The sequence below is a fragment of the Anomaloglossus baeobatrachus genome, chromosome 1, assembly GCF_048569485.1.
Source record: "Anomaloglossus baeobatrachus isolate aAnoBae1 chromosome 1, aAnoBae1.hap1, whole genome shotgun sequence".
Classification (NCBI taxonomy): Eukaryota; Metazoa; Chordata; class Amphibia; order Anura; family Aromobatidae; genus Anomaloglossus; species Anomaloglossus baeobatrachus.
The window spans coordinates 757,294,964-757,322,100 of NC_134353.1; the positions used below are offsets into that span (position 1 = coordinate 757,294,964).

General features: G+C 46.9%; 1 protein-coding gene across 3 annotated transcripts in view; it reads left to right on the plus strand.

The window, feature by feature from the left end:
* WSCD2 (WSC domain containing 2) overlaps positions 1 to 27,137 on the plus strand; it is a 685,960-nt gene that overhangs the window by 429,478 nt on the left and 229,345 nt on the right. For all 3 annotated transcript variants that reach the window (XM_075324018.1, XM_075324011.1, XM_075324026.1), the window contains one exon: positions 862 to 976. In XM_075324018.1, the coding sequence (XP_075180133.1) occupies positions 862 to 976 (115 nt within the window). The remainder of the gene's footprint in view (positions 1 to 861; positions 977 to 27,137) is intronic.

Genomic DNA, 27,137 nt, shown 5'->3' on the forward strand with positions numbered 1-27,137 from the left:
GGAATATGGTGTACATTTCTGGGCCTGTCAATTCAAGAAAGTCATCAATATATTGGAGCAAGTCCAGAAAAGAGCAACCAAGATGGTAGAAGGTCTGCAAACCATGTCATATGAAAATCTGCTAAAGAATTAGGAATGTTTAGTTTGCAAAAGAGAAGGCTGAGAGGAGACTTAATAGCGGTCAACAAATATCTGAAAGGTAGGCACAGTGCAGGGGGAACTACCCTGTTCTCATTAGCTAAAGAAGCAATGGAACGATACTAAAAGGAAGGAGATTCAGAGTAGACATTAGGAAAAATTTTCTGACACTAAGGGCAGTCAGAGAGGTGAACAGGCTAGCACGGGAGGTGGTCAGCTCTCCATCAATGTAAATCTTCAAGTGAAAGCTGGATAAACATATAGCTGGGATGACTTGGGAAAACCTACACTAGCAGGGAGTTGGACCCGATGGCCCTTGAGGTCCCTTCCAACTTACCTTTCTATGATTATATGACCACTGCAGTCAATCACAAGCTGCAGCGGTCCTTGTAACTTCTAAACAGAATGGACATTGCTTCATCACAGATCTGTAGGAGAGCCGGAAGGTGAGTATGCCTTTGTGTATTATTTTACAACTATACCTAGAAAATAATTATCTTGAAGTGTTGGCCGACCTTTATAAATCTGTATTTGCAAGTAGCTCAAGATATATTAACTGATTCTCATCTCACTGCTAGAAATTTGACTATTAAAGATCGGAGACAATACAAGCAAGTGTGCAATACTATACAAAGCAGTTTTCTATAGGATTTCTAAGCTTGTTATGGCATGAAGTCCCATTACAGACTGCCTTTAACATGTTTCATTTCTGTTGTTTTGCAGCAAAATATATTGGATGCTACATGGATGACACGCGGCAAAGAGCGCTCCGTGGAGTGTCCTTTTTCGACTACAAAAAGATGACAGTGTTTCGTTGCCAGGACAACTGTGCTGAACGGTAGGTTGGTGATTGCTGAATGAATAGAGCTTTATTAGTTTGTGCACATCAACAAATTCTTTTCCCCTGCCAAAACCGTATTTTATTATTTAATTCCTAATGTTGAACTGTAAGATTTATTCAGCATTTATACTAAACAGAATCCTCTATAAGGCTTAATCAAATAATGGAGAACACACTTTATACTGTATCTTAAAGTGCTGAAAAAGAAGTAATATAAATGTTTCAAAAATAATAGGTACATTTCTGACAGGATACTGGCGAAAAGCAGCAGTACTTGGCAGTTTAATAGACAGGCTTCTTTCCATTAGAACATTAATATATAGCTGTCCTTTGAAAACACTGGTCCATTTTTACAGATAACTCCGCTTTGCCAGGATCTCGTGGGGAATTTCTTTGGGCAATTTGTAGTCATAGTAAACCTAGCAACTGGCCATTCTGACTCCCATAAGGTAACATCAGTCATAGTCATTTAATGAATGCACTTAATTATTGTTGAAATCCAATTACCCTAATTCCCTCCAGTATATACAGTACTTGTGAGGTGTTATTGTAAGAGATTTGTGGCTTTCAAACACATATTTGTGTGTCTGGCATCCAAAATACTAATATTAGAAATGAGCGTACTATTATAGTGTTAACCCATTCTTCAACTTACAGTTGAAACCAACGTTTCCATACACTATCTAAAAAGACACATCTGGATGTTTTTCTCACTGACATCAAATCAGTATAAACCTTTCCTGTTTTAGGTCATTTAGGAATCAAAATTATTCATATTTGCCAAATGCCATAAAAATGAGAGGGAGAATGTTTTAAGACATGTGCAAAAAAGGAAGATTTTCAGCTTACCTGTAGCGGGTGCCTCAGGGCTTCAGAATGGTGCACGGATTCTTCCAGACAGGCCAGGTTTAGTATGGCAAACAAGCAGGAGAGGGGAAAAGGAGTAGATCCAGCACCAAAAACGTATATATAAAATAAACAAACTTTTATTCCATTATTATTAAAAAAAAAATCAAAAAAGGGCACTATATATAAAAAAAAATGCAGGCATGGAAATACCTGACGCGTTTCGGACAAATAATTTAAAAAACGTCCTTACTCATAGGTGAGCACATATTGGCAGTCTGCACACTTGTGTCTTGAGGAATAGTGCCAAAATGGAACTCCATGCCTGCAGTTTTTATATGTAGTGCCCTTTTTTTTTTTATTGTTTTTTAAATAATAATGGAATAAATGATTCTTTATTTTATATATACATTTTTGGTGCTGGATCTACTCCTTTTCCTCTCTCCACCTTGCTCGCCCCTGCCTTTTCAGCTTTGCCCATAAATTTTCAATAGGATTGAGATCAGGGTTTTGTGATAGCCACTCCAAAACATTGACTTTGTTATCCTTAAGCCACTTTATAACTAGTTTGGCAGTATGCTTTGGGTCATTGTCCATTTGGAAGACCCATTTCCACCGAAGCTTTAAGTTCCTGGCTGATGTCTTGAGATGTTGCTTCAGAATTGCACATAATCTTCTTTTCTCATGATGCCATCTATTTTGTGAAGTGCACCAGTCCCTCCTGCAGCAAAACAACCCCACAACATGATGCTGCCACCCCCGTGTTTCACAGTTGGGATGGTGTTCTTAGGCTTCAAAGTTTCTCCTTTTTTCCTCTAAATGTAACGATGGTCATTATGGCCAAACAGTTCAATTTTAGTTTTGTCAGACCACAGATCATGTCTCCAAAAATTAAGGTCTTTGTTTCTGTGTGCATTTGCAAACATTAATCTGACTTTTTTATGTTTCTTTTGGAGTATTGTCATCTTCCTGGCAGAGTGGCCTTTCAGTGCATGTTGATACAGTACTCGTTTCACTGTGGATAATGACACAAACTTACCAGCTTCCACCAGCATCTTCACAAGGTCTTTTTTGCTTTTGTTCTTGGGTTGATATGCACATGTCTGACCAAAGCACATTTGTGACGCCCCTGCACTAGTCAGGGTGTCACAAGTAACTGCACTCCTGTCCTTATAGTTCAAAACCCACCCTCTTTTGTTCCAGGTTCCACCCAGTGGTATTGCTACCAACCGTATTCAAATCCCCAATCCACACTCACACCAGTACAGGACAGACAAGCCAGTGGGTAGGTCTAGAGAGGAAAAAGCCACCCTCCAAAGGGTTAAGCAGACTGGTGGGAGTTGACAAGTCAGTCAGCTCCAGGGGAGCAAAGGGAGAGGAAATGTAGTAGAACCTCTCAAAGGGAAAGGGAACTGGAGGTTGGAGCCCCCAGGAGAAATGAAGTAGTAGGCCCCATAGTGTGAGGGGACGAGGAGTCGAAGCTCCCAAGACAACAGACTAAATTGGGACACAGCAAAAGCAATACTATTTGGAGCGGATACCTGTACGTGCTCCCCTTCCCATGCAGCAGTGGTGCACTGGGACTTTTGGTTCACCTGCAGCATGTGTTTGTAATGACTTTACAAAACATCATCCAGCACCACAATAACCAACCTGAGTGAGTACATGGTCATCCCCTGCTTCCAGCAAGCCTGCGCTCCCCTGCACCCCACCATCCAGAGTCCTGGGGCCTTCCTTTCCCATTGAGGGTAACGTCATCTGGCTGCCCACATTCCATCACCCCCGGGTACTCCCATCGGCAACGGCGGTACTCCCCGTTACTGCACACCATGGGTGGTGTCACAAACTATATCTCCCCTGTTAATAGCCCCTTCTTCATTTGAGTGTGGCCGCTAGCCCCCTGGTCCGGAGACCCTCGAGCCATGAGTAATCACACCCGGATCCGAGGGGTTCGATCGCTGCAGGGCAGCACACATTCATCTCTGGTACACAGAACTTATCCCCTTCCTGAGTGGTGCGATGACTGGACATTCCCATCTTGTTTCTTCTTGCGTATAATTGTACAGATGAACAAGGCACCTTCAGGTATCTGGAAATTGCACCCAAGGATGAACCAAACTTTTGCAAGTCCAAAATTCTCTTCCTGAGATCTTGGCTGATTTTGTTTGACTTTCCCATGATACTACACATAGAATCAGTGTGTTTCAGGTGTGCATTAAAGTACATCCACCGTAGTGTCTCTAATTTGTCTCAGAAGCTTCCAACGATATGACATCATCATATGGGCTGTCCCAAGGCATAGTACTCTAAAAGGTGCTTTACACGCTGCAATCTCGCTAACGAGATCACTAGCGAGCGTACCTGCCCCCGTCTGTTGTGCATCACGGGCAAATTGATGCCCGTGGCGTAGAACATCGCTTACACCCGTCACACGGGCTTAACATCCCTGCGACGTTGCTGTGGCCGGCAAACCGCCTCCTTTCTAAGGGGGCGGTTCGTGCGGCGTAACAGCGATGTCACACAGCAGCCGTTCAATAGAAGCGGACGGGCGGAGATGAGCGGAACGAACATCCCGCCCACCTTCTTCCTTCCTCATTGCGGCCGGCCGCGGGTACGAGGTTGTTCCTTTTTCCTGCGGTGTCACACATAGCGATTTGTGCTGCCACAGGAATGACAAACAACCTCACTACTGACCAGACAACGATTTTTGGTAAATGAACGACGACATTTACCAACGATTTTTGCCTCTTTTGCGATCGTTTAAGGTCGCTCATAGGTGTTACATGCTGCGATGTCGCTAACGATGCCGGATGTGCGTCACAAACACCGTGACCCCGACGATATATCATTAGCGATGTCGCAGCATTTAAATGGCCCTTAAGTGTATGTAAACATTTTATTTTGAGGAAAGTAATAAAAATGCCTTAAAACATTTTTACTCTAATTATTCTGGCATTTGGCAAATATAAATAATTTTGGTTCCTAATTGGCCTAAAACAGGAAAGGTTGATTCTGATTTGATGTCAGATAGTGAGAAAAACATGCATATATGTCTTTTTAGATAGTGTATGGAAACTTATGGTTTCAACTGTATGTATTCCAATGAGAAATCAAATTAATAATTTTGAGTTCCAAAATGTCCACTGCAAAATAGCTTTTTTGACTACTACATCAGCCCATTGTTATTTTGTGGCTTCAAGGCTATTCTAATACCATAATGTTCCTTAGCAATGAAAATTCCCCAATAGTGTGTCCACTACTGTTTTCAATAGAAGAAGGCAGCTGGCCAATACAGAAAAACATTAAAGAACTAAATAGGACAATTGTTCAAGACATTATAAAAATAAGAACAAGAGAACCAACAGACTGAATAAAGGGAACCTTTAAAATACTAAGCAGACTTCTTAAAATAATACATACAGTTAGGTCCAGAAATATTTGGACAGTAACACAATTTTCGCGAGTTGGGCTCTGCATGCCACCACATTGGATTTGAAATGAAACCTCTACAACAGAATTCAAGTGCAGATTGTAACGTTTAATTTGAAGGTTTGAACAAAAATATCTGATAAAAATTGTAGGAATTGTACACATTTCTTTACAAACACCACATTTTAGTAGGTCAAAAGTAATTGGACAAATAAACCAAACCCAAACAAAATATTTTTATTTTCAATATTTTGTTGCGAATCCTTTGGAGGCAATCACTGCCTTAAGTCTGGAACCCATGGACATCACCAAACGCTGGGTTTCCTCCTTCTTAATGCTTTGCCAGGCCTTTACAGCCGCAGCCTTCAGGTCTTGCTTGTTTGTGGGTCTTTCCGTCTTAAGTCTGGATTTGAGCAAGTGAAATGCATGCTCAATTGGGTTAAGATCTGGTGATTGACTTGGCCATTGCAGAATGTTCCACTTTTTTGCACTCATGAACTCCTGGGTAGCTTTGGCTGTATGCTTGGAGTCATTGTCCATCTGTACTATGAAGCGCCATCCGATCAACTTTGCGGCATTTGGCTGAATCTGGGCTGAAAGTATATCCCAGTACACTTCAGAATTCATCCAGCTACTCTTGTCTGCTGTTATGTCATCAATAAACACAAGTGACCCAGTGCCATTGAAAGCCATGCATGCCCATGCCATCACGTTGCCTCCACCATGTTTTACAGAGGATGGGGTGTGCCTTGGATCATGTGCCGTTCCCTTTCTTCTCCAAACTTTTTTCTTCCCATCATTCTGGTACAGGTTGATCTTTGTCTCATCTGTCCATAGAATACTTTTCCAGAACTGAGCTGGCTTCATGAGGTGTTTTTCAGCAAATGTAACTCTGGCCTGTCTATTTTTGGAATTGATGAATGGTTTGAATCTAGATGTGAATCCTTTGTATTTACTTTCATGGAGTCTTCTCTTTACTGTTGACTTAGAGACAGATACACCTACTTCACTGAGAGTGTTCTGGACTTCAGTTGATGTTGTGAACGGGTTCTTCTTCACCAAAGAAAGTATGCGGCGATCATCCACCACTGTTGTCATCCGTGGGTGCCCAGGCCTTTTTGAGTTCCCAAGCTCACCAGTCAATTCCTTTTTTCTCAGAATGTACCCGACTGTTGATTTTGCTACTCCAAGCATGTCTGCTATCTCTCTGATGGATTTTTTCTTTTTTTTCAGCCTCAGGATGTTCTGCTTCACCTCAATTGAGAGTTCCTTAGACCGCATGTTGTCTGGTCACAGCAACAGCTTCCAAATGCAAAACCACACACCTGTAATCAACCCCAGACCTTTTAAATACTTCATTGATTACAGGTTAACGAGGGAGACACCTTCAGAGTTAATTGCAGCCCTTAGAGTCCCTTGTCCAATTACTTTTGGTCCCTTTAAAAAGAGGAGGCTATGCATTACAGACCTATGATTCCTAAACCCTTTCTCCGATTTGGATGTGAAAACTCTCATATTGCAGCTGGGAGTGTGCACTTTCAGCCCATATTATATATATAATTGTATTTCTGAACATGTTTTTGTAAACAGCTAAAATAACAAAACTTGTGTCACTGTCCAAATATTTCTGGACCTAACTGTAATTGTATTTCTGAACATGTTTTTGTAAACAGCTAAAATAACAAAACTTGTGTCACTGTCCAAATATTTCTGGACCTAACTGTATATTAGAAGGAAGTACCTGAATTTTTGTGTAAATATTGTACTATCAACACTACACGTAGACTATGCCTCAACACTGAAAAGATGGAAGAAAGAAATTCTTCCTACTAATGTATTTTATTTTTGATCCAGCAAACAGGAAGGACAGATAATGTCCAATGTTTTGACCAACAGTGGTCTTTGTCAAGGACATTTGTATATGTGGAGAGCTGGGGCTACGGAAGATTGCCTTACTTCCACTACATTATCTTCCTTAACCTCTGCTCTCCACATATACAGATGACCTCCACAAAGACCACTGTTGGTCGAAGCGTTGAACTCTTTCTGCTCTTCCTGTTTGCAGGTTAAAAAATAAAAATACATTATTAGCACTAAGAATTGCTACCATCCATCTCTTTCAGTACAGAGATTTACTCTACATTAAGTTAAGACTTTCCTCGAGCATGACCATTTTGGAGTTGTGCCGGTCTCAACACAAATCTCACTAGACATGATTGAAAATGATAAAACTGAAAGGAACGGAATGTGCCATGATTGTGGATTATCAATTAATAATATGAGCAGTATGCGCTTACATGATTGAATTATAAATAAGGGCAATGGTCACAATAAAAATGCAAATCGTGGAAAGATGATAAATATACAATAATAGATGATAAATAGACAATAATAACAAATCATTTATTATTACAAATAGGGCTGTAAACTAGAAAAAAAAGTAAATGAAAGGGACACGATTCATGAATTGTACAAAAAAACAGACATTACATGAAACAACAAGAATTAGAGTACATTCACATAACTGTTTTTTCGGTCAGAATGCTGTGAAAAAAATAACCCTGACCTTACACAGGCAGCACTAGCACCAATGTAGTTGGGCTGTTCAAAAAGTTGTGGACTTTTTTTTATGAACTTAGCCTTATACTAACTCTATTGCACAATATTCCACGTTTAACTACTATTTCTGTTACGGGGGGACCGGCAGATTAGGACCAGGGGGTATATATCCTAATCGCCAGTCGGGGCCCACCGTGCTCCAGATGACAAAGGAGCTGCTGGCACCTGAGGGTTAGGCGGAGACTATAGAGCTGGATGGCTCTGAGATAACCCAGGAACTCTGGGAACCGGTCACGTGTGTTGGGACACGTCAGACCGGACGACAACCCGATTAGCGTTTTGGTGCACCTAGCGCTACACCAACCACGTGTGCAGGAAACACGTCAGGCCGGGTGGTAACCAGGTAGCGTTGACCGGAAAACCGCCACGAAAACGCCCTGTCGGCCACGTGTGTAGGACATGTCAGGCCGAGCGGTCCTCCGATTAGCGTTTCTGGCCACCTCTCGACTGGCCACGTGTGTGTAGGACACGTCAGGCCAGATGGGTACACCAGTAGCGTTGACCGGGAAGCCGAGGAGGATAAGGAACACCCTGTTAACTCCACAGGGGTCCTGGGGTACGCTGTCCGTGCGCGTAGGGGACACAACCGAACAGGTGGCGCAGCAGGTGCGTTGTCCGTGTGCGTAGGGGGCACAATCGGACAGGTGGCGCAGCAGGTGTGTTGTCCGTGTGCGTAGGAGGCACAATCAGACAGGTGGCGCAGCAGGTGCGTTGTCCGTGTGCGTAGGGGGCACAATCGGACAGAAAGCACAGCAGCCGCAGCCCAGTTAACGCCACTGGACTGCTATAGCAAGACTGGAACGGCAGGAGGGAAGCACGGCGCCTGACCCTGATGTGCCGAGCCACGAATCTTGGCGTGACAGGCACCGTTCGCCTAACCCTACCTACCGCTTCCCAACATAGGCTTATGCCGCAATGAGGCTCTAACATGGAGGTGTGCTCTGACTGAGCAAAAGTGAAGACTGCGCACCTCCATGTTGTCTCCAGCCCCTTTTATAACCTGGGTCCGCCCCAAACCCAGGGTGGAACCACCAAGGTCCAATAGCAGAGTGCCATGTCATCAGTGACGTCACATGCGACCTATCCGGAACCGCCACATCATTGATGACCTCATGGCAGCCACGCCCCAAACACTTCACCAGTCATCGTCTGACGACCAATACTGAGGTGCCAGATCATAGGGGCGGGCCTCTGTGAGCCAGTCCGGAGTTGCCACGTCATCAGGACACCTGACACCCTCTGCCCTATCAGGGCCTGCCACCTCACGGACATGCTCAGTGAGGTCCTTACTAGAGTTGAGCGCGGTTCGTGGTTCGAGGTTCTCCAGTTCTAGGCTCGAGTGATTTTGGGGCCTGTTCTAGATCGAACTAGAACTTGAGCTTTTTGCAAAAGCTCGATAGTTCTAGAAACGTTCGAGAACGGTTCTAGCAGCAAAAGACCAGCTAAATCCTAGCTTGGTTTCTGCTGTAATAGTGTAAGTCACTCTGTGAATCACACTATTATGACATTTCAGTGTATAGTGTGCGTGAACAGCGCCTTCAGATCACTGCTGTTTCTATAATGGCGATCGCCATTTTTTTTTTTTTTTTTCCTTGTCTTCCTTCCCTAAGCGCGTGTGTAGTGGGGCGGGCCAGCATGTCAGCCAATCCCAGACACACACACAGCTAAGTGGACTTTTAGCCAGAGAAGCAACAGCATGTGTGATAGGATGTCCATGTCACATGTCCCTGCATTATAAAACCGGACATTTTCCTCCAGGACGCCATTATCTCTTCTGCGTCTTTGGTGTCAGACATCACTGTCGCAGCTCCGTCCTCCTGAGTCCTATCGCCGATACAGCTGTATGCGCTCCATACACAGCGTTAGACAGCTTAGGGAGAGCACTTTCTAGCAGTCCTTTTAAGGGCTCAAACCGGCAGGGTCAGAGAGCCATAGGTGACAGGTCCTGAAAACAGAGACAGCGTCTGTGTAGCCAAGGTCAAGGATTTCGTCGCTGCATTTCACCATTAGGAGGGAATAGAAAGGCAGGCTTCCATTCCTCTACCAATACCCACAATCCTGGCACTGTACCCTCCTGTCCTCTGCACACTCCAACTCATTATAACTAAGCCATTATACTAGCAAACAGTCAGTGTACCTAGTGGCATCCTAAACGTGGCTATTGGATTTTGCTATAGTCCCACTAGTGCAAAGACATTTGCAGAGCACGTCTGCCTGCATTGCACACTCCAACTCTTTTTAACTAAGCCATTATACTAGCAAACAGTCAGTGTACCTAGTGGCATCCTAAACGTGGCTATTGGACTTTTGTCTATTCACACTATTGTAAAGATATTTGCAGCACGTCTGCCTGCATTGCACACTCCAACTCTTTTTAACTAAGCCATTATACTAGCAAACAGTCAGTGTACCTAGTGGCATCCTAAACGTGGCTATTGGACTTTGCTATAGTCCCACTAGTGCAAAGACATTTGCAGAGCACGTCTGCCTGCATTGCACACTCCAACTCTTTTTAACTAAGCCATTATACTAGCAAACAGTCAGTGTACCTAGTGGCATCCTAAACGTGGCTATTGTACTTTTGTGTAGTCACACTAGTGGAAAGATATTTGCAGCACGTCTGCCTGCATTGCACACTCCAACTTTTTTAACTAAGCCATTATACTAGCAAACAGTCAGTGTACCTAGTGGCATCCTAAACGTGGCTATTGTACTTTTGTCTATTCACACAATTGTAAAGATATTTGCAGCACGTCTGCCTGCATTGCACACTCCAACTTTTTTAAACTAAGCCATTATACTAGCAAACACTCAGTGTACCTAGTGGCATCCTAAACGTGGCTATTTTACTTTTGTCTATTCACACTACTGCAAATCTATGTGCAGCACCTCTGCATGACACCCTCCTGCTCTGTTTTTAATAAGCTATAATGATAGCAAAAAATACTGCCATTTAGTGGCATCATAGAACTGGCTGTTGTATTCCATTAGTGCCCCACTGGTGACAAGCTATTTATAGCATCTCTACATGACACCCTCCTGCTCTGTTTTTAATAAGCTATAATGATAGCAAAAAATACTGCCATTTAGTGGCATCATAGAACTGGCTGTTGTATTCCATTAGTGCCCCACTGGTGACAAGCTATTTATAGCACCTCTACATGACACCCTCCTGCTCTGTTTTTAATAAGCTATAATGATAGCAAAAAATACTGCCATTTAGTGGCATCATAGAACTGGCTGTTGTATTTCATTATTGTCCCACTGGTGCCAAGCTATTTCTAGCACCTGTGCAGGACACCCTCCTGCTCTGTTTTTAATAAGCTATAATGATAGCAAAAAATACTGCCATTTAGTGGCATCATAGAACTGGCTGTTGTATTCCATTAGTGCCCCACTGGTGACAAGCTATTTATAGCACCTCTACATGACACCCTCCTGCTCTGTTTTTAATAAGCTATAATGATAGAAAAAAATACTGCCATTTTGTGGCATCATAGAACTGGCTGTTGTATTCCATTAGTGCCCCACTGGTGACAAGCTATTTATAGCACCTCTACATGACACCCTCATGCACATTTTGCTACGCTAATGTTATAGCAAACTCATGGAATTCATTGCTGCATTTCATAATTCGGAGGGATAGAAAGTCAGGCTTCCTTTAGCTTTTCCTTCTGTTCATAGACAGCATCTCCAAGAGCAATTTCCCCTCCACGTCTAAGGGTGGAGAGGCAGCTAGTGCGCATGCGTGTGCCGATTTACCCCAGCTGCAGCCTAATTACAGTGTTTCGCCTAGTGAGTATGCTCAGCCTGACTGTGTTATTCCTGACGCTAAGTCTTCATTTCGGGATACAGCGCATGCTCCCACACTAAGTGTGAAAAGCCTCTTTACACAGGTGCTTGCATTCCGTGCCGGGTCTAAGTCCTGTTTTGTGCCTAGACACCATGCTAAAGCTGATAGTCTTTTTTCAGAGACTGTATTTCATGCTACTGAGCATGCTCAGGCACTTCCTGCATCAGAGACTAGGTCCGGTAATGAACTCTTTGGCCCTGCCCCTGATGTGGGGGTCCCATATAGACCACAGGGCATCAGGTGTCCTCCCAAATGGCTTGCAGAGGCCCACCCCTATGACTTGTCACCGCATTATTGATGGTCAGACGATGACTGGTGAGGTGTTTGGGTCATGGCAGCCATGAGGTCATCATTGACGTTGCGGTTCCAAATAGGACGCTAGTTATGCCACTCATGACGTGTCACTCTACTTTTGTCTCCAGGAGGTGCATTGTGGTTCACCCTGGTTTGGGGCGGACCCAGGTTATAAAAGGGGCTGGAGCCAACAAGGAGGTGCGCAGTCTTCTATTATGCTACGAAAGAGCACACCTCCATGTGTTGAACCCATTGCAGCTTTAGGCCAGAGGTAGGCAGGGATAGGGTGTCGATGCAGGCCACCACCACAGTTGGTAACGCAGAACGGTTAAGACCAGCTCCTGTCCTACCAGTCCTGCTTGTGCAGCCCAGTGGCATTAACAGGCCTGCTGCTGCTGATGCGCCTGCTGTCCACAGGTGTGCCCCTACGCACACGGTCAGCGTACTCAATGGCCCCTGTGTTGTTAACAGGGAGTTCCTGGGCTGTGTGGGCATGTGGACCCTGTGACGCTAACAGGGCTCACAGTCTCCAGATCCGAATGGGGTCTAACTCGGTTCAGGCTACTATTAGTTTCATAGCCACACAGCTCTGTATCCTCCACCAAACCTTCCAGTTGCCAACCTCTCCTTTTCCAACTGGGAGCACGGTGGACACTGACTGCTGATGGGGATATATACCTTTCTCTTTCTTTTCTTATTAATTTTCGTTATATAGCGGTAACATAGTATATACCACTTTATCCAAATCTGCCAGTCCCACTGTAACAGATGGTGTTTCTTCAGCAAATGTTACAGTTGCTTAACCACCAAATCCACGGACCCAAACTTTTTTCCCCTTTCCAACACACCTGTTCCCCTTTCCACCAGCATCTGTCCTTTTTCAACTCATTTTGGTATATGACCAAAAGTGCAACTCTGCAGGAACACCGTACTCAACGCCATCTCAGCACAGCAGCCATCCCTCGGTCCCTCCGATGTGGACAAGTAAAAGACCATTTCCTCCTATCCATGACAAAGCGTTGAGATTCACTCTGTGCAGCACTGGTGTTTAGTTGAAAAGTAGATCTAAGATTGCGTACCACATTCTGCAGATACTCCTGTATACGTGCGTCCATTTCTATGGCAGGAATTAGTTTGCCAAATTTTGTCTTGTACCGGGGATCTAACAGTGTGGCAACCCAGTATTCAGGATTACTTCGAATTCATACAATCCGAGGGTCATGTAGGTAGTGCAGCAAGAAGGCGCTCATGTGTCTTGTGCATCCAGGAGGACCAAGTCCTTGGTGTGTTGGTGGCAGAGAGGTGAGAATCGTGCATCCTTCCTCTGCCCTCTCCCCACAACCTCGCACAACTGAAATGTGAGCAAGCTCTCACTCATCTGCTGAGTCTTCCATGCCCATCGCCAGTTCGTCCTCCATTTCTTCATGGGCTCCTGCACTTTCATCAACACTTTTTGCTGATACTATGCGCCCTTGTTAATCCCTCTCCCTCACCATGAATGCCGCATAGGTGCCGCTGACCATCTGGACCTCGTAGATCTTGTTATCCCTTCCGCATATGACTCCTCCTGTACTTCCTCCCCTTCCTCTTGTCCCAACACCTGACTCCGAATAATAATTACAGTGTGCTCCATCATGTAGATGACCAGAATTGTCACGCTGAGAATGACATTGCCAGTGCTAAACATCTTCGTCGACATTTGTAAACTGTGTAGCAGGGTGCATAGGTCCTTGATCTGACACCACTCCAGGAGCGTGATCTGCACCACCTCTTGATCAAGTTATCCCAGGCTATATGTCATACCGTATTTCAGCAGGGCTCTGCGGTGCTGCCACACACGCTCCAACATGTGCAGATTCCAATTCCTGCATGTCGGAACATCGCATTTCCGGCGTTTAACTGCCAGACTCTAAGACTTACGGAGTGATGAAAGTTGTTGAGCTGCTGTGTGCGCACGATGTAAGTGAGCACATAGCGAGCGTGCCCGCTGCACAAGGCCATGTAGGCCGGGATGGTGATTTAAAAATTGCTGGAGAATTCGGTTCAACACGTGAGCCATACAAGGCACGTGTGTCACATCGCCCTGAGGATGGCCCGCAGCCAGGTTTGCATCATTGCCGCACACGGCTGTTAAGTCACCAACGGAGTCCGCTCCGTCAATTTGTACTCCGGTCGCCAGGTGACAACGTGTTCCTTTCATGAATAGTGCTGATGATGGGAGAGGAGTCGATGCCAGCGGCGCAGGTGGACGCAGGTTATGCTCACCCACTGGGCTGCATTACCTTGACAGATGCAGAATCTCTGGCTGAATGTAGCTGGTGGGTATCTCACAGATGAAATACCATCATTCAGCTACAACCAATGACCCAATTTTCAAGATGAAAAAGATGCTTTGCATGAAGCACTCTCAAAAATACGCATGCCTTTCCCGTCCCCTGGATGACCCAGGGGAAGAAAAGTCCTCTGAGAGCCATGACTTGTTCATCTTGGTTCTTTCAGAAACACAGCGAGGGTGTTACGGTTGCTGCGAGCACTGGAGACTATGTCCAGATTTCTTGCTACTGCACATGTGCGAGCGCTGGAGACTAAGTCCAGATTTCTTGCTACTGCACATGTGCGAGCGCTGGAGACTAAGTCCAGATTTCTTGCTACTGCACATGTGCGAGCGCTGGAGACTAAGTCCTATCTTGGAGCCATTGCACATGTGCGGGTGACATCATCGCTGACACGAGGTCACATGTCTCTGACACCTTCTATGCCGATTGGTCGCTGGTCATGTGCTTGTGACGCCTTGCTCGGTGATAGGCCAGCATGACGTCACTCTTGTCGTTCTGGCAGCCGATTGGTTCTGGTGTCCTCCATCTTGGATGAGGCACAGAGTCTATATAAGACCCTGACACACGCCGCATGGCGCTCAGTCCTCTTGGTTCATGCATGAGGGTAGACGCCCTGTGCACGTTCCTCTAGGCATTCCTCTGTCTATGCAAGGTGAGCGCTACCGGCAGGGTAGCGTTCTTATACCTTACAGCTTCGGCTGCTGTCCGTATCCTTACCTCTTAGGGGAGCGGACATAGGCAGGTGCCTGAGGCACATGGTCTGGCTGGGCCTTGTGATTCGACTCGTAGGTGGACGTTGCCGCTAGGGTAACGTTCCTTATACTGCGTCTGGCAGTTTTTCGTATCCTCGCACACTAGGGGAGCAAACAGAGGTAGGAGCTTTGTGCGGCTTACGCTGCTGTTCGTCTCTTTTGCACCACTAGAAGAGCGGACCTAGGCAGGTGCCATATCTAGTGGTTCGTGTCCTCGCACACTAGTGGAGCGAACGCAGGTAGGAGCTTTGTGCGGCTTACGCTGCTGTTCGTCTCTTTTGCACCACTAGAAGAGCGGACCTAGGTAGGTGCCATTTCGCACACATTGCCTTTGTCTCTGTGATTATTAACAGAGATCATTCCACACACCCTCCAAGTAAGGGAGGAATTGCTTTACTTACTTATTATATCCTTCTGTGAGTTAACAGAGGTATTGCACTCTGCCATAGTCTGCAGCAGAGTCTTTGCACGGTGGACCCTGACTGTCTGATACTCCTTTAAGTTATTATCAGACAGCCCCCCGTAACATTAGGACTGAGCCAAGGGTCTGGCAGTTATGGCAGAATATCAGCAGTTACACCGTTACATACAAGTACTTGAGTCACGGCTCAAGAGTATAGAGGATAAACCTCAGACCATGGTGACATCTGCACATGATCCTCGACTTGCTCTGCCAAACAGATATTCTGGCGATGCCAGATCATGTCGTGGTTTCATTAGTCAGTGTCAGATACACCTAGAGGTCAACTCTTCTCGCTTCTCTACGGAGAGGTCCAGAGTAGGCTTTATCATCTCCTTACTTCAGGACAAAGCCTTAGAATGGGCGACTCCCCTATGGGAGCGCTCTGATGTGGTTACTCTGAGACATCAAGACTTTCTTGATGCTCTTAAGGCGGTATTCATGGGTCCGCAGGTTACCCATGATGCGGCCCTGAGACTGTTAGATCTATCTCAGGGTTCGTTATCCACTAGTTCTTATGCCATTGCTTTTAGAACTCTGGTGGCAGAACTAGATTGGCCAGAGAAGGTGTTGATTCCTATCTTCTGGAGAGGGTTGGCAGGCTATGTCAAGGATGCTCTTGCTACTCGTGAGGTCCCTGCTTCTCTGGAGGACTTGATCACAGTAGCAACGAGGATCGATGTACGCCATAAGGAACGTAGACTCGAGGTCTCTTCCTCACGCCCTAAGCATCGGGCTATTCCAGTTGTTGAGGGTCCACTACCATCTTCCTCAGCATCTGAAACATCTCCCACTCCTATGGAGTTAGGTCATACGTCTTCCAGACTACGCAAGTCTGGTCCTCCTATATGTTACGTATGTCGTCAGGCTGGGCACTATGCCAACAAGTGTCCTAGTCGTCAGGGAAACTCCCTGGTCTAGTAACCATTAGAGGGGGGTTACTAGAGACGTCTTCTGCACCCTCTAAGTGTTGTATCCCAGGTCAGCTCTCGTTATCTGAGAATACATGGCCTATTATGGCTTTTGTGGATTCCGGAGCTGACGGGACTTTTGTGTCCTCAGGATTTGTAAAGGGACACAATATTCCCTCTATCATGTTAGAGGCGCCTATTCCTGTCCGTGTTGTTAATGGAACTATGTTGTCTGACTCCATTACATTGAGGACAGTTCCCTTGCGCCTTTCCCTGTCTCAGGGTCACATAGAGGAGATTTCTTTTCTTGTTTTGCCTGAAGGTATAGACGACATCCTTCTGGGTCTCCCATGGCTTCGGACTCATGCTCCTCACATTGACTGGGAGTCTGACAGCATTATTAGTTGGGGTTCGAAATGTCCGTCCCGATGTCTTCCCTTACCACCTAAGGTCATTGCGGTTGCATCTACTGATCTCTCTCCCATACCTACACCCTATCTGGATTTCGCTGACGTGTTCTCCAAACAGGGTGCTGAGGTTCTTCCACCCCATAGGCCGTATGACTGTGCCATAGACCTTATCCCAGGTTCGGTTCCACCTAAAGGCAGGGTTTACCCCCTGTCGATACCTGAGTCGGAGGCCATGTCGACCTATATAAGAGAGAGTTTAGAGAAGGGGTTCATTCGTAAGTCTGTCTCTCCCGCGGGAGCTGGGTTTTTCTTTGTTCGGAAGAAAGAGGGTGATTTGCGTCCCTGCATAGATTACAGGGGTCTCAACGCAATCACAATAAAGAACAAATACCCATTACCTTTAATTTCGGAGCTCTTTGACAGACTGAGAGGAGCTCAAGTTTTTACGAAGTTGGATCTGCGGGGTGCGTATAACTTGGTACGAATTCGAAAGGGTGACGAATGGAAGACCGCTTTTAACACCCGAGACGGTCACTATGAATACCTCGTCATGCCTTTTGGGTTATGTAACGCACCCGCAGTATTTCAGGACTTCGTAAACGATGTGTTCAGGGATTTACTGTTATCCTCAGTAGTGGTGTATCTGGACGACATCCTGATTTTTTCTCCTGATCTGGAGACTCATCGTCAGGATGTCGTTCGTGTCCTTTTCCGTTTAAGGGAGCACTCATTGTTTGCTAAACTCGAGAAATGTGTATTCGAGCAGTCCTCATTGCCTTTTTTGGGTTACATTATCTCACAAGAGGGCCTGGCTATGGATCCTGCGAAGCTCTCTGCTGTCCTGCAATGGTCCGAACCTCATTCCTTGAAGGCGGTGCAACGCTTCTTAGGATTCATAAATTATTACAGGCAGTTCATACCCCATTTTTCTACTTTGGTGGCCCCTTTGGTGGCCTTGACTAAGAAAGGTGCTAATCCCAAAGCCTGGTCTACTGAGACATCTCAGGCTTTTGAGGCAGTAAAAAGACACTTTTCAACTGCTCCCGTTCTTCAAAGACCCGATGAGAGTAAGCCCTTCCTCTTAGAGGTTGATGCCTCTTCAGTGGGTGCTGGTGCGGTCTTGTATCAAAAGAACGGTGCAGGTAGAAAAAGGCCGTGTTTCTTCTTTGCTAAAACCTTTTCACCGGCAGAGAGAAACTATACCATTGGGGATAGGGAACTGCTCGCCTTGAGATTAGCCTTGGAGGAGTGGCGTCACTTGCTGGAAGGAGCGAAACATCCTTTCCAGGTCTATACAGACCATAAGAATCTGACGTACTTACAAACCGCTCAGCGTCTGAATCCTCGGCAAGCCCGCTGGTCCTTGTTTTTCTCCCGCTTTCACTTCTCCATCAACTATCTGTCTGGGAGTAAGAATAACAAGGCAGACGCCCTGTCTCGCTCTATGCTTTCTACCCAGGAAGAGATTGACGAACCTCGTCTTATCCTTCCCTCCAGGGTTTTTCATACGCTCTCGCCTGTGACGTTAGACCAAATCCCACCGGGCAAGACCTTTGTTCCGCCTGATCGACAGAATGATATACTGTCATGGGCCCACACCTCAAAGGTGGGTGGGCATTTTGGTATTAGACGGACACGAGAGTTACTGGAGAGGTGGTATTGGTGGCCACACTTAGCCAGCCACGTCAAGAGATATGTCGGTTCCTGCTACTCGTGTGCTCGCAACCGTCCATTACGGCAGAGACCGGCTGGGCTCTTGCATCCTTTACCAGTGCCAGATAGACCATGGGAGGTGGTAGGCATGGACTTTGTGGGTGATCTTCCATGTTCACAGGGACATAGATTTGTGTGGGTCATTACGGACCATTTCTCCCGGATGGTTCATCTCGTACCGTTATCGAGAATCCCATCTTCCAGGGTACTAGCCAAACTATTCCTCAAGCATGTCTTTAGGCTTCACGGGATGCCAGATCGTATCATTTGTGATAGAGGCCCGCAATTTGCTTCCCGTTTCTGGCGAGATCTTTGTAGCCTTCTGCAAATTGAGTTGAATCTATCTTCGGCATACCATCCGGAGACCAATGGTTTGGTTGAGCGTACCAATCAATCCATGATTATATACCTTCGACACTTTGTTGCTGAGAACCACGATAACTGGTCCTCCCTCCTACCCTGGGCAGAATTTGCCCTTAACAATTCGCTGGCTGAGGCCACTGGGCAGACACCGTTCGTACTCAATAATGGGCAACACCCTAGGGTACCGGTACCGTTTCCCGCTGCTGCACCTCCTCCTCTTGTGGCCGACTGGGCAACTAATGCCAGAGAGGTTTGGGATCGGACTCAAGAGTCAATCCAAGCAGCTAAGGACCGTATGAAGACGGTGTCCGATCGGTTTCGTCGCCCGGCTCCTGTCTTTTCTCCAGGGGACTTTGTGTGGCTCTCTGCAAAAAACGTGAAACTTAGAGTGAGCTCTGTCAAATTTGCTCCTCGCTTCCTGGGTCCTTATGAGGTTCTTCGACAGGTAAATCCTGTAGTCTACCAATTGAAGTTACCCGTCCATCTTAGGATCCATGACAAATTCCATGTTTCACTGCTAAAGCCGGCAATTTTACCTCACGCTCGTGAAGTGCACTCTCCTGCTTCTGATTCCTCTCGCTCTAGCTATGAGGTACGAGCCATAGTTGGTTCTAAGATGGTTAGAGGGCGCAGGTTCTTCTTGATAGATTGGGAGGGCTACGGCCCGGAACATCGCTCTTGGGAGCCTGAGGAGGCTGTCCATGCTCCCGACTTAGTTGCTGATTACCTGCGTCGCCGGGAGGGGGGCCCTTGAGGGGGAGGTACTGTTACGGTTGCTGCGAGCACTGGAGACTATGTCCAGATTTCTTGCTACTGCACATGTGCGAGCGCTGGAGACTAAGTCCAGATTTCTTGCTACTGCACATGTGCGAGCGCTGGAGACTAAGTCCAGATTTCTTGCTACTGCACATGTGCGAGCGCTGGAGACTAAGTCCAGATTTCTTGCTACTGCACATGTGCGAGCGCTGGAGACTAAGTCCTATCTTGGAGCCATTGCACATGTGCGGGTGACATCATCGCTGACACGAGGTCACATGTCTCTGACACCTTCTATGCCGATTGGTCGCTGGTCATGTGCTTGTGACGCCTTGCTCGGTGATAGGCCAGCATGACGTCACTCTTGTCGTTCTGGCAGCCGATTGGTTCTGGTGTCCTCCATCTTGGATGAGGCACAGAGTCTATATAAGACCCTGACACACGCCGCATGGCGCTCAGTCCTCTTGGTTCATGCATGAGGGTAGACGCCCTGTGCACGTTCCTCTAGGCATTCCTCTGTCTATGCAAGGTGAGCGCTACCGGCAGGGTAGCGTTCTTATACCTTACAGCTTCGGCTGCTGTCCGTACCCTTACCTCTTAGGGGAGCGGACATAGGCAGGTGCCTGAGGCACATGGTCTGGCTGGGCCTTGTGATTCGACTCGTAGGTGGACGTTGCCGCTAGGGTAACGTTCCTTATACTGCGTCTGGCAGTTGTTCGTATCCTCGCACACTAGGGGAGCAAACAGAGGTAGGAGCTTTGTGCGGCTTACGCTGCTGTTCGTCTCTTTTGCACCACTAGAAGAGCGGACCTAGGCAGGTGCCATATCTAGTGGTTCGTGTCCTCGCACACTAGTGGAGCGAACGCAGGTAGGAGCTTTGTGCGGCTTACGCTGCTGTTCGTCTCTTTTGCACCACTAGAAGAGCGGACCTAGGTAGGTGCCATTTCGCACACATTGCCTTTGTCTCTGTGATTATTAACAGAGATCATTCCACACACCCTCCAAGTAAGGGAGGAATTGCTTTACTTACTTATTATATCCTTCTGTGAGTTAACAGAGGTATTGCACTCTGCCATAGTCTGCAGCAGAGTCTTTGCACGGTGGACCCTGACTGTCTGATACTCCTTTAAGTTATTATCAGACAGCCCCCCGTAACAGAGGGGACTACAACCACAGTCTCCCTCGTTGACACTAATTGGGCCACACACACCCCACTTGACTGGCATCAGTTGAGCCAATTTTCAAGATGAAAAAGATGCTTTGCATGAAGCACTCTCAAAAATACGCGTGCCTTTCCCGTCCCCTGGCTGACCCAGGGGAAGAAAAGTCCTCTGAGAGCCATGACTTGTTCATCTTGGTTCTTTTAGAAACACAGCGAGGGGACTCCAACCACAGTCTCCCTCGTTGACACTAATTGGGCCACACACACCCCACTTGACTGGCATCAGTTGACCCCCATTTTCAAGATGAAAAAGATGCTTTGCATGAAGCACTCTCAAAAATACGCGTGCCTTTCCCGTCCCCTGGCTGACCCAGGGGAAGAAAAGTCCTCTGAGAGCCATGACTTGTTCATCTTGGTTCTTTTAGAAACACAGCGAGGGGACTCCAACCACAGTCTCCCTCGTTGACACTAATTGGGCCACACACACCCCACTTGACTGGCATCAGTTGACCCAATTTTCAAGATGAAAAAGATGCTTTGCATGAAACACTCTCAAAAATACGCGTGCCTTTCCCGTCCCCTGGCTGACCCAGGGGAAGAAAAGTCCTCTGAGAGCCATGACTTGTTCATCTTGGTTCTTTAAGAAACACAGCGAGGGGACTCCAACCACAGTCTCCCTCGTTGACACTAATTGGGCCACACACACCCCACTTGACTGGCATCAGTTGAGCCAATTTTCAAGATGAAAAAGATGCTTTGCATGAAGCACTCTCAAAAATACGCGTGCCTTTCCCGTCCCCTGGATGACCCAGGGGAAGAAAAGTCCTCTGAGAGCCATGACTTGTTCATCTTGGTTCTTTTAGAAACACAGCGAGGGGACTCCAACCACAGTCTCCCTCGTTGACACTAATTGGGCCACACACACCCCACTTGACTGGCATCAGTTGAGCCAATTTTCAAGATGAAAAAGATGCTTTGCATGAAGCACTCTCAAAAATACGCGTGCCTTTCCCGTCCCCTGGCTGACCCAGGGGAAGAAAAGTCCTCTGAGAGCCATGACTTGTTCATCTTGGTTCTTTTAGAAACACAGCGAGGGGACTCCAACCACAGTCTCCCTCGTTGACACTAATTGGGCCACACACACCCCACTTGACTGGCATCAGTTGACCCCCATTTTCAAGATGAAAAAGATGCTTTGCATGAAGCACTCTCAAAAATACGCGTGCCTTTCCCGTCCCCTGGATGACCCAGGGGAAGAAAAGTCCTCAGAGAGCCAGGAATTGTTCATCTTGGTTCTTTTAGAAACACAGTGAGGGGACTCCAACCACAGTCTCCCTCGTTGACACTAATTGGGCCACACACACCCCACTTGACTGGCATCAGTTGACCCCCATTTTCAAGATGAAAAAGATGCTTTGCATGAAGCACTCTCAAAAATATGCATGCCTTTCCCGTCCCCTGCCTGACCCAGGGGAAGAAAAGTCCTCTGATAGCCATGACTTGTTCATCTTGGTTCTTTTAGAAACACAGCGAGGGGACTCCAACCACAGTCTCCCTCGTTGACACTAATTGGGCCACACACACCCCACTTGACTGGCATCAGTTGACCCAATTTTCAAGATGAAAAAGATGCTTTGCATGAAGCACTCTCAAAAATACGTGTGCCTTTCCCGTCCCCTGGATGACCCAGGGGAAGAAAAGTCCTCTGAGAGCCATGACTTGTTCATCTTGGTTCTTTTAGAAACACAGCGAGGGGACTCCAACCACAGTCTTCCTCGTTGACACTAATTGGGCCACACACACCCCACTTGACTGGCATCAGTTGACCCAATTTTCAAGATGAAAAAGATGCTTTGCATGAAGCACTCTCAAAAATACGCGTGCCTTTCCCGTCCCCTGGCTGACCCAGGGGAAGAAAATTCCTCTGAGAGCCATGACTTGTTTATCTTGGTTCTTTTAGAAACACAGCGAGGGGACTCCAACCACAGTCTCCCTCGTTGACACTAATTGGGCCACACACACCCCACTTGACTGGCATCAGTTGACCCCCATTTTCAAGATGAAAAAGATGCTTTGCATGAAGCACTCTCAAAAATACACGTGCCTTTCGCCTCCCCTGGATTACCCAGGGGAACAAAAGTCCTCTGTGAGGCATGACTTGTTCATCTTGGTTCTTTTAAACACAGCGAGGGGACTCCAACCACAGTCTCCCTCATTTCCACTAATTGGGCCACACACACCCCACTTGACTGGCATCAGTTGACCCAATTTTCAAGATGAAAAAGATGCTTTGCATGAAACACTCTCAAAAATACGCGTGCCTTTCCCGTCCCCTGGCTGACCCAGGGGAAGAAAAGTCCTCTGAGAGCCATGACTTGTTCATCTTGGTTCTTTTAGAAACACAGCGAGGGGACTCCAACCACAGTCTCCCTCGTTGACACTAATTGGGCCACACACACCCCACTTGACTGGCATCAGTTGACCCAATTTTCAAGATGAAAAAGATGCTTTGCATGAAGCACTCTCAAAAATACGCGTGCCTTTCCCGTCCCCTGGCTGACCCAGGGGAAGAAAAGTCCTCTGAGAGCCATGACTTGTTCATCTTGGTTCTTTTAGAAACACAGCGAGGGGACTCCAACCACAGTCTCTTTCGTTGACACTAATTGGGCCACACACACCCCACTTGACTGGCATCAGTTGAGCCAATTTTCAAGATGAAAAAGATGCTTTGCATGAAGCACTCTCAAAAATACGCGTGCCTTTCCCGTCCCCTGGCTGACCCATGGGAAGAAAAGTCCTCTGAGAGCCATGACTTGTTCATCTTGGTTCTTTTAGAAACACAGCGAGGGGACTCCAACCACAGTCTCCCTCGTTGACACTAATTGGGCCACACACACCCCACTTGACTGGCATCAGTTGAGCCAATTTTCAAGATGAAAAAGATGCTTTGCATGAAGCACTCTCAAAAATACGCGTGCCTTTCCCGTCCCCTGGCTGACCCAGGGGAAGAAAAGTCCTCTGAGAGCCATGACTTGTTCATCTTGGTTCTTTTAGAAACACAGCGAGGGGACTCCAACCACAGTCTCCCTCGTTGACACTAATTGGGCCACACACACCCCACTTGACTGGCATCAGTTGACCCAATTTTCAAGATGAAAAAGATGCTTTGCATGAAGCACTCTCAAAAATACGCGTGCCTTTCCCGTCCCCTGGCTGACCCAGGGGAAGAAAAGTCCTCTGAGAGCCATGACTTGTTCATCTTGGTTCTTTTAGAAACACAGCGAGGGGACTCCAACCACAGTCTCCCTCGTTGACACTAATTGGGCCACACACACCCCACTTGACTGGCATCAGTTGACCCAATTTTCAAGATGAAAAAGATGCTTTGCATGAAGCACTCTCAAAAATACGCGTGCCTTTCCCGTCCCCTGGATGACCCAGGGGAAGAAAAGTCCTCTGAGAGCCATGACTTGTTCATCTTGGTTCTTTTAGAAACACAGCGAGGGGACTCCAACCACAGTCTCTTTCGTTGACACTAATTGGGCCACACACACCCCACTTGACTGGCATCAGTTGAGCCAATTTTCAAGATGAAAAAGATGCTTTGCATGAAGCACTCTCAAAAATACGCGTGCCTTTCCCGTCCCCTGGCTGACCCAGGGGAAGAAAAGTCCTCTGAGAGCCATGACTTGTTCATCTTGGTTCTTTTAGAAACACAGCGAGGGGACTCCAACCACAGTCTCCCTCGTTGACACTAATTGGGCCACACACACCCCACTTGACTGGCATCAGTTGAGCCAATTTTCAAGATGAAAAAGATGCTTTGCATGAAGCACTCTCAAAAATACGCGTGCCTTTCCCGTCCCCTGGCTGACCCAGGGGAAGAAAAGTTTTCTGAGAGCCATGACTTGTTCATCTTGGTTCTTTTAGAAACACAGCGAGGGGACTCCAACCACAATCTCCCTCGTTGACACTAATTGGGCCACACACACCCCACTTGACTGGCATCAGTTGACCCAATTTTCAAGATGAAAAAGATGCTTTGCATGAAGCACTCTCAAAAATACGCGTGCCTTTCCCGTCCCCTGGCTGACCCAGGGGAAGAAAAGTCCTCTGAGAGCCATGACTTGTTCATCTTGGTTCTTTTAGAAACACAGCGAGGGGACTCCAACCACAGTCTCCCTCGTTGACACTAATTGGGCCACAGACACCCCACTTGACTGGCATCAGTTGACCCAATTTTCAAGATGAAAAAGATGCTTTGCATGAAGCACTCTCAAAAATACGCGTGCCTTTCCCGTCCCCTGGATGACCCAGGGGAAGAAAAGTCCTCTGAGAGCCAGGACTTGTTCATCTTGGTTCTTTTAGAAACACAGCGAGGGGACTCCAACCACAGTCTCCCTCGTTGACACTAATTGGGCCACACACACCCCACTTGACTGGCTTCAGTTGAGCCAATTTTCAAGCTGAAAAAGATGCTTTGCATGAAGCACTCTCAAAAATACGCGTGCCTTTCCCGTCCCCTGGCTGACCCAGGGGAAGAAAAGTCCTCTGAGAGCCATGACTTGTTCATCTTGGTTCTTTTAGAAACACAGCGAGGGGACTCCAACCACAGTCTCCCTCGTTGACACTAATTGGGCCACACACACCCCACTTGACTGGCATCAGTTCAGCCAATTTTCAAGATGAAAAAGATGCTTTGCATGAAGCACTCTCAAAAATACGCGTGCCTTTCCCGTCCCCTGCCTGACCCAGGGGAAGAAAAGTCCTCTGAGAGCCATGACTTGTTCATCTTGGTTCTTTTAGAAACACAGCGAGGGGACTCCAACCACAGTCTCCCTCGTTGACACTAATTGGGCCACACACACCCCACTTGACTGGCATCAGTTGACCCCCATTTTCAAGATGAAAAAGATGCTTTGCATGAAGCACTCTCAAAAATACGCGTGCCTTTCCCGTCCCCTGGCTGACCCAGGGGAAGAAAAGTCCTCTGAGAGCCATGACTTGTTCATCTTGGTTCTTTTAGAAACTCAGCGAGGGGACTCCAACCACAGTCTCCCTCGTTGACACTAATTGGGCCACACACACCCCACTTGACTGGCATCAGTTGACCCAATTTTCAAGATGAAAAAGATGCTTTGCATGAAGCACTCTCAAAAATACGCGTGCCTTTCCCGTCCCCTGGATGACCCAGGGGAAGAAAAGTCCTCAGAGAGCCAGGAATTGTTCATCTTGTTTCTTTTAGAAACACAGTGAGGGGACTCCAACCACAGTCTCCCTCGTTGACACTAATTGGGCCACACACACCCCACTTGACTGGCATCAGTTGACCCCCATTTTCAAGATGAAAAAGATGCTTTGCATGAAGCACTCTCAAAAATATGCGTGCCTTTCCCGTCCCCTGCCTGACCCAGGGGAAGAAAAGTCCTCTGATAGCCATGACTTGTTCATCTTGGTTCTTTTAGAAACACAGCGAGGGGACTCCAACCACAGTCTCCCTCGTTGACACTAATTGGGCCACACACACCCCACTTGACTGGCATCAGTTGACCCAATTTTCAAGATGAAAAAGATGCTTTGCATGAAGCACTCTCAAAAATACGCGTGCCTTTCCCGTCCCCTGGATGACCCAGGGGAAGAAAAGTCCTCTGAGAGCCATGACTTGTTCATCTTGGTTCTTTTAGAAACACAGCGAGGGGACTCCAACCACAGTCTCCCTTGTTGACACTAATTGGGCCACACACACCCCACTTGACTGGCATCAGTTGACCCAATTTTCAAGATGAAAAAGATGCTTTGCATGAAGCACTCTCAAAAATACGCGTGCCTTTCCCGTCCCCTGGCTGACCCAGGGGAAGAAAATTCCTCTGAGAGCCATGACTTGTTTATCTTGGTTCTTTTAGAAACACAGCGAGGGGACTCCAACCACAGTCTCCCTCGTTGACACTAATTGGGCCACACACACCCCACTTGACTGGCATCAGTTGACCCCCATTTTCAAGATGAAAAAGATGCTTTGCATGAAGCACTCTCAAAAATACACGTGCCTTTCGCCTCCCCTGGATTACCCAGGGGAACAAAAGTCCTCTGTGAGGCATGACTTGTTCATCTTGGTTCTTTTAAACACAGCGAGGGGACTCCAACCACAGTCTCCCTCATTTCCACTAATTGGGCCACACACACCCCACTTGACTGGCATCAGTTGACCCAATTTTCAAGATGAAAAAGATGCTTTGCATGAAACACTCTCAAAA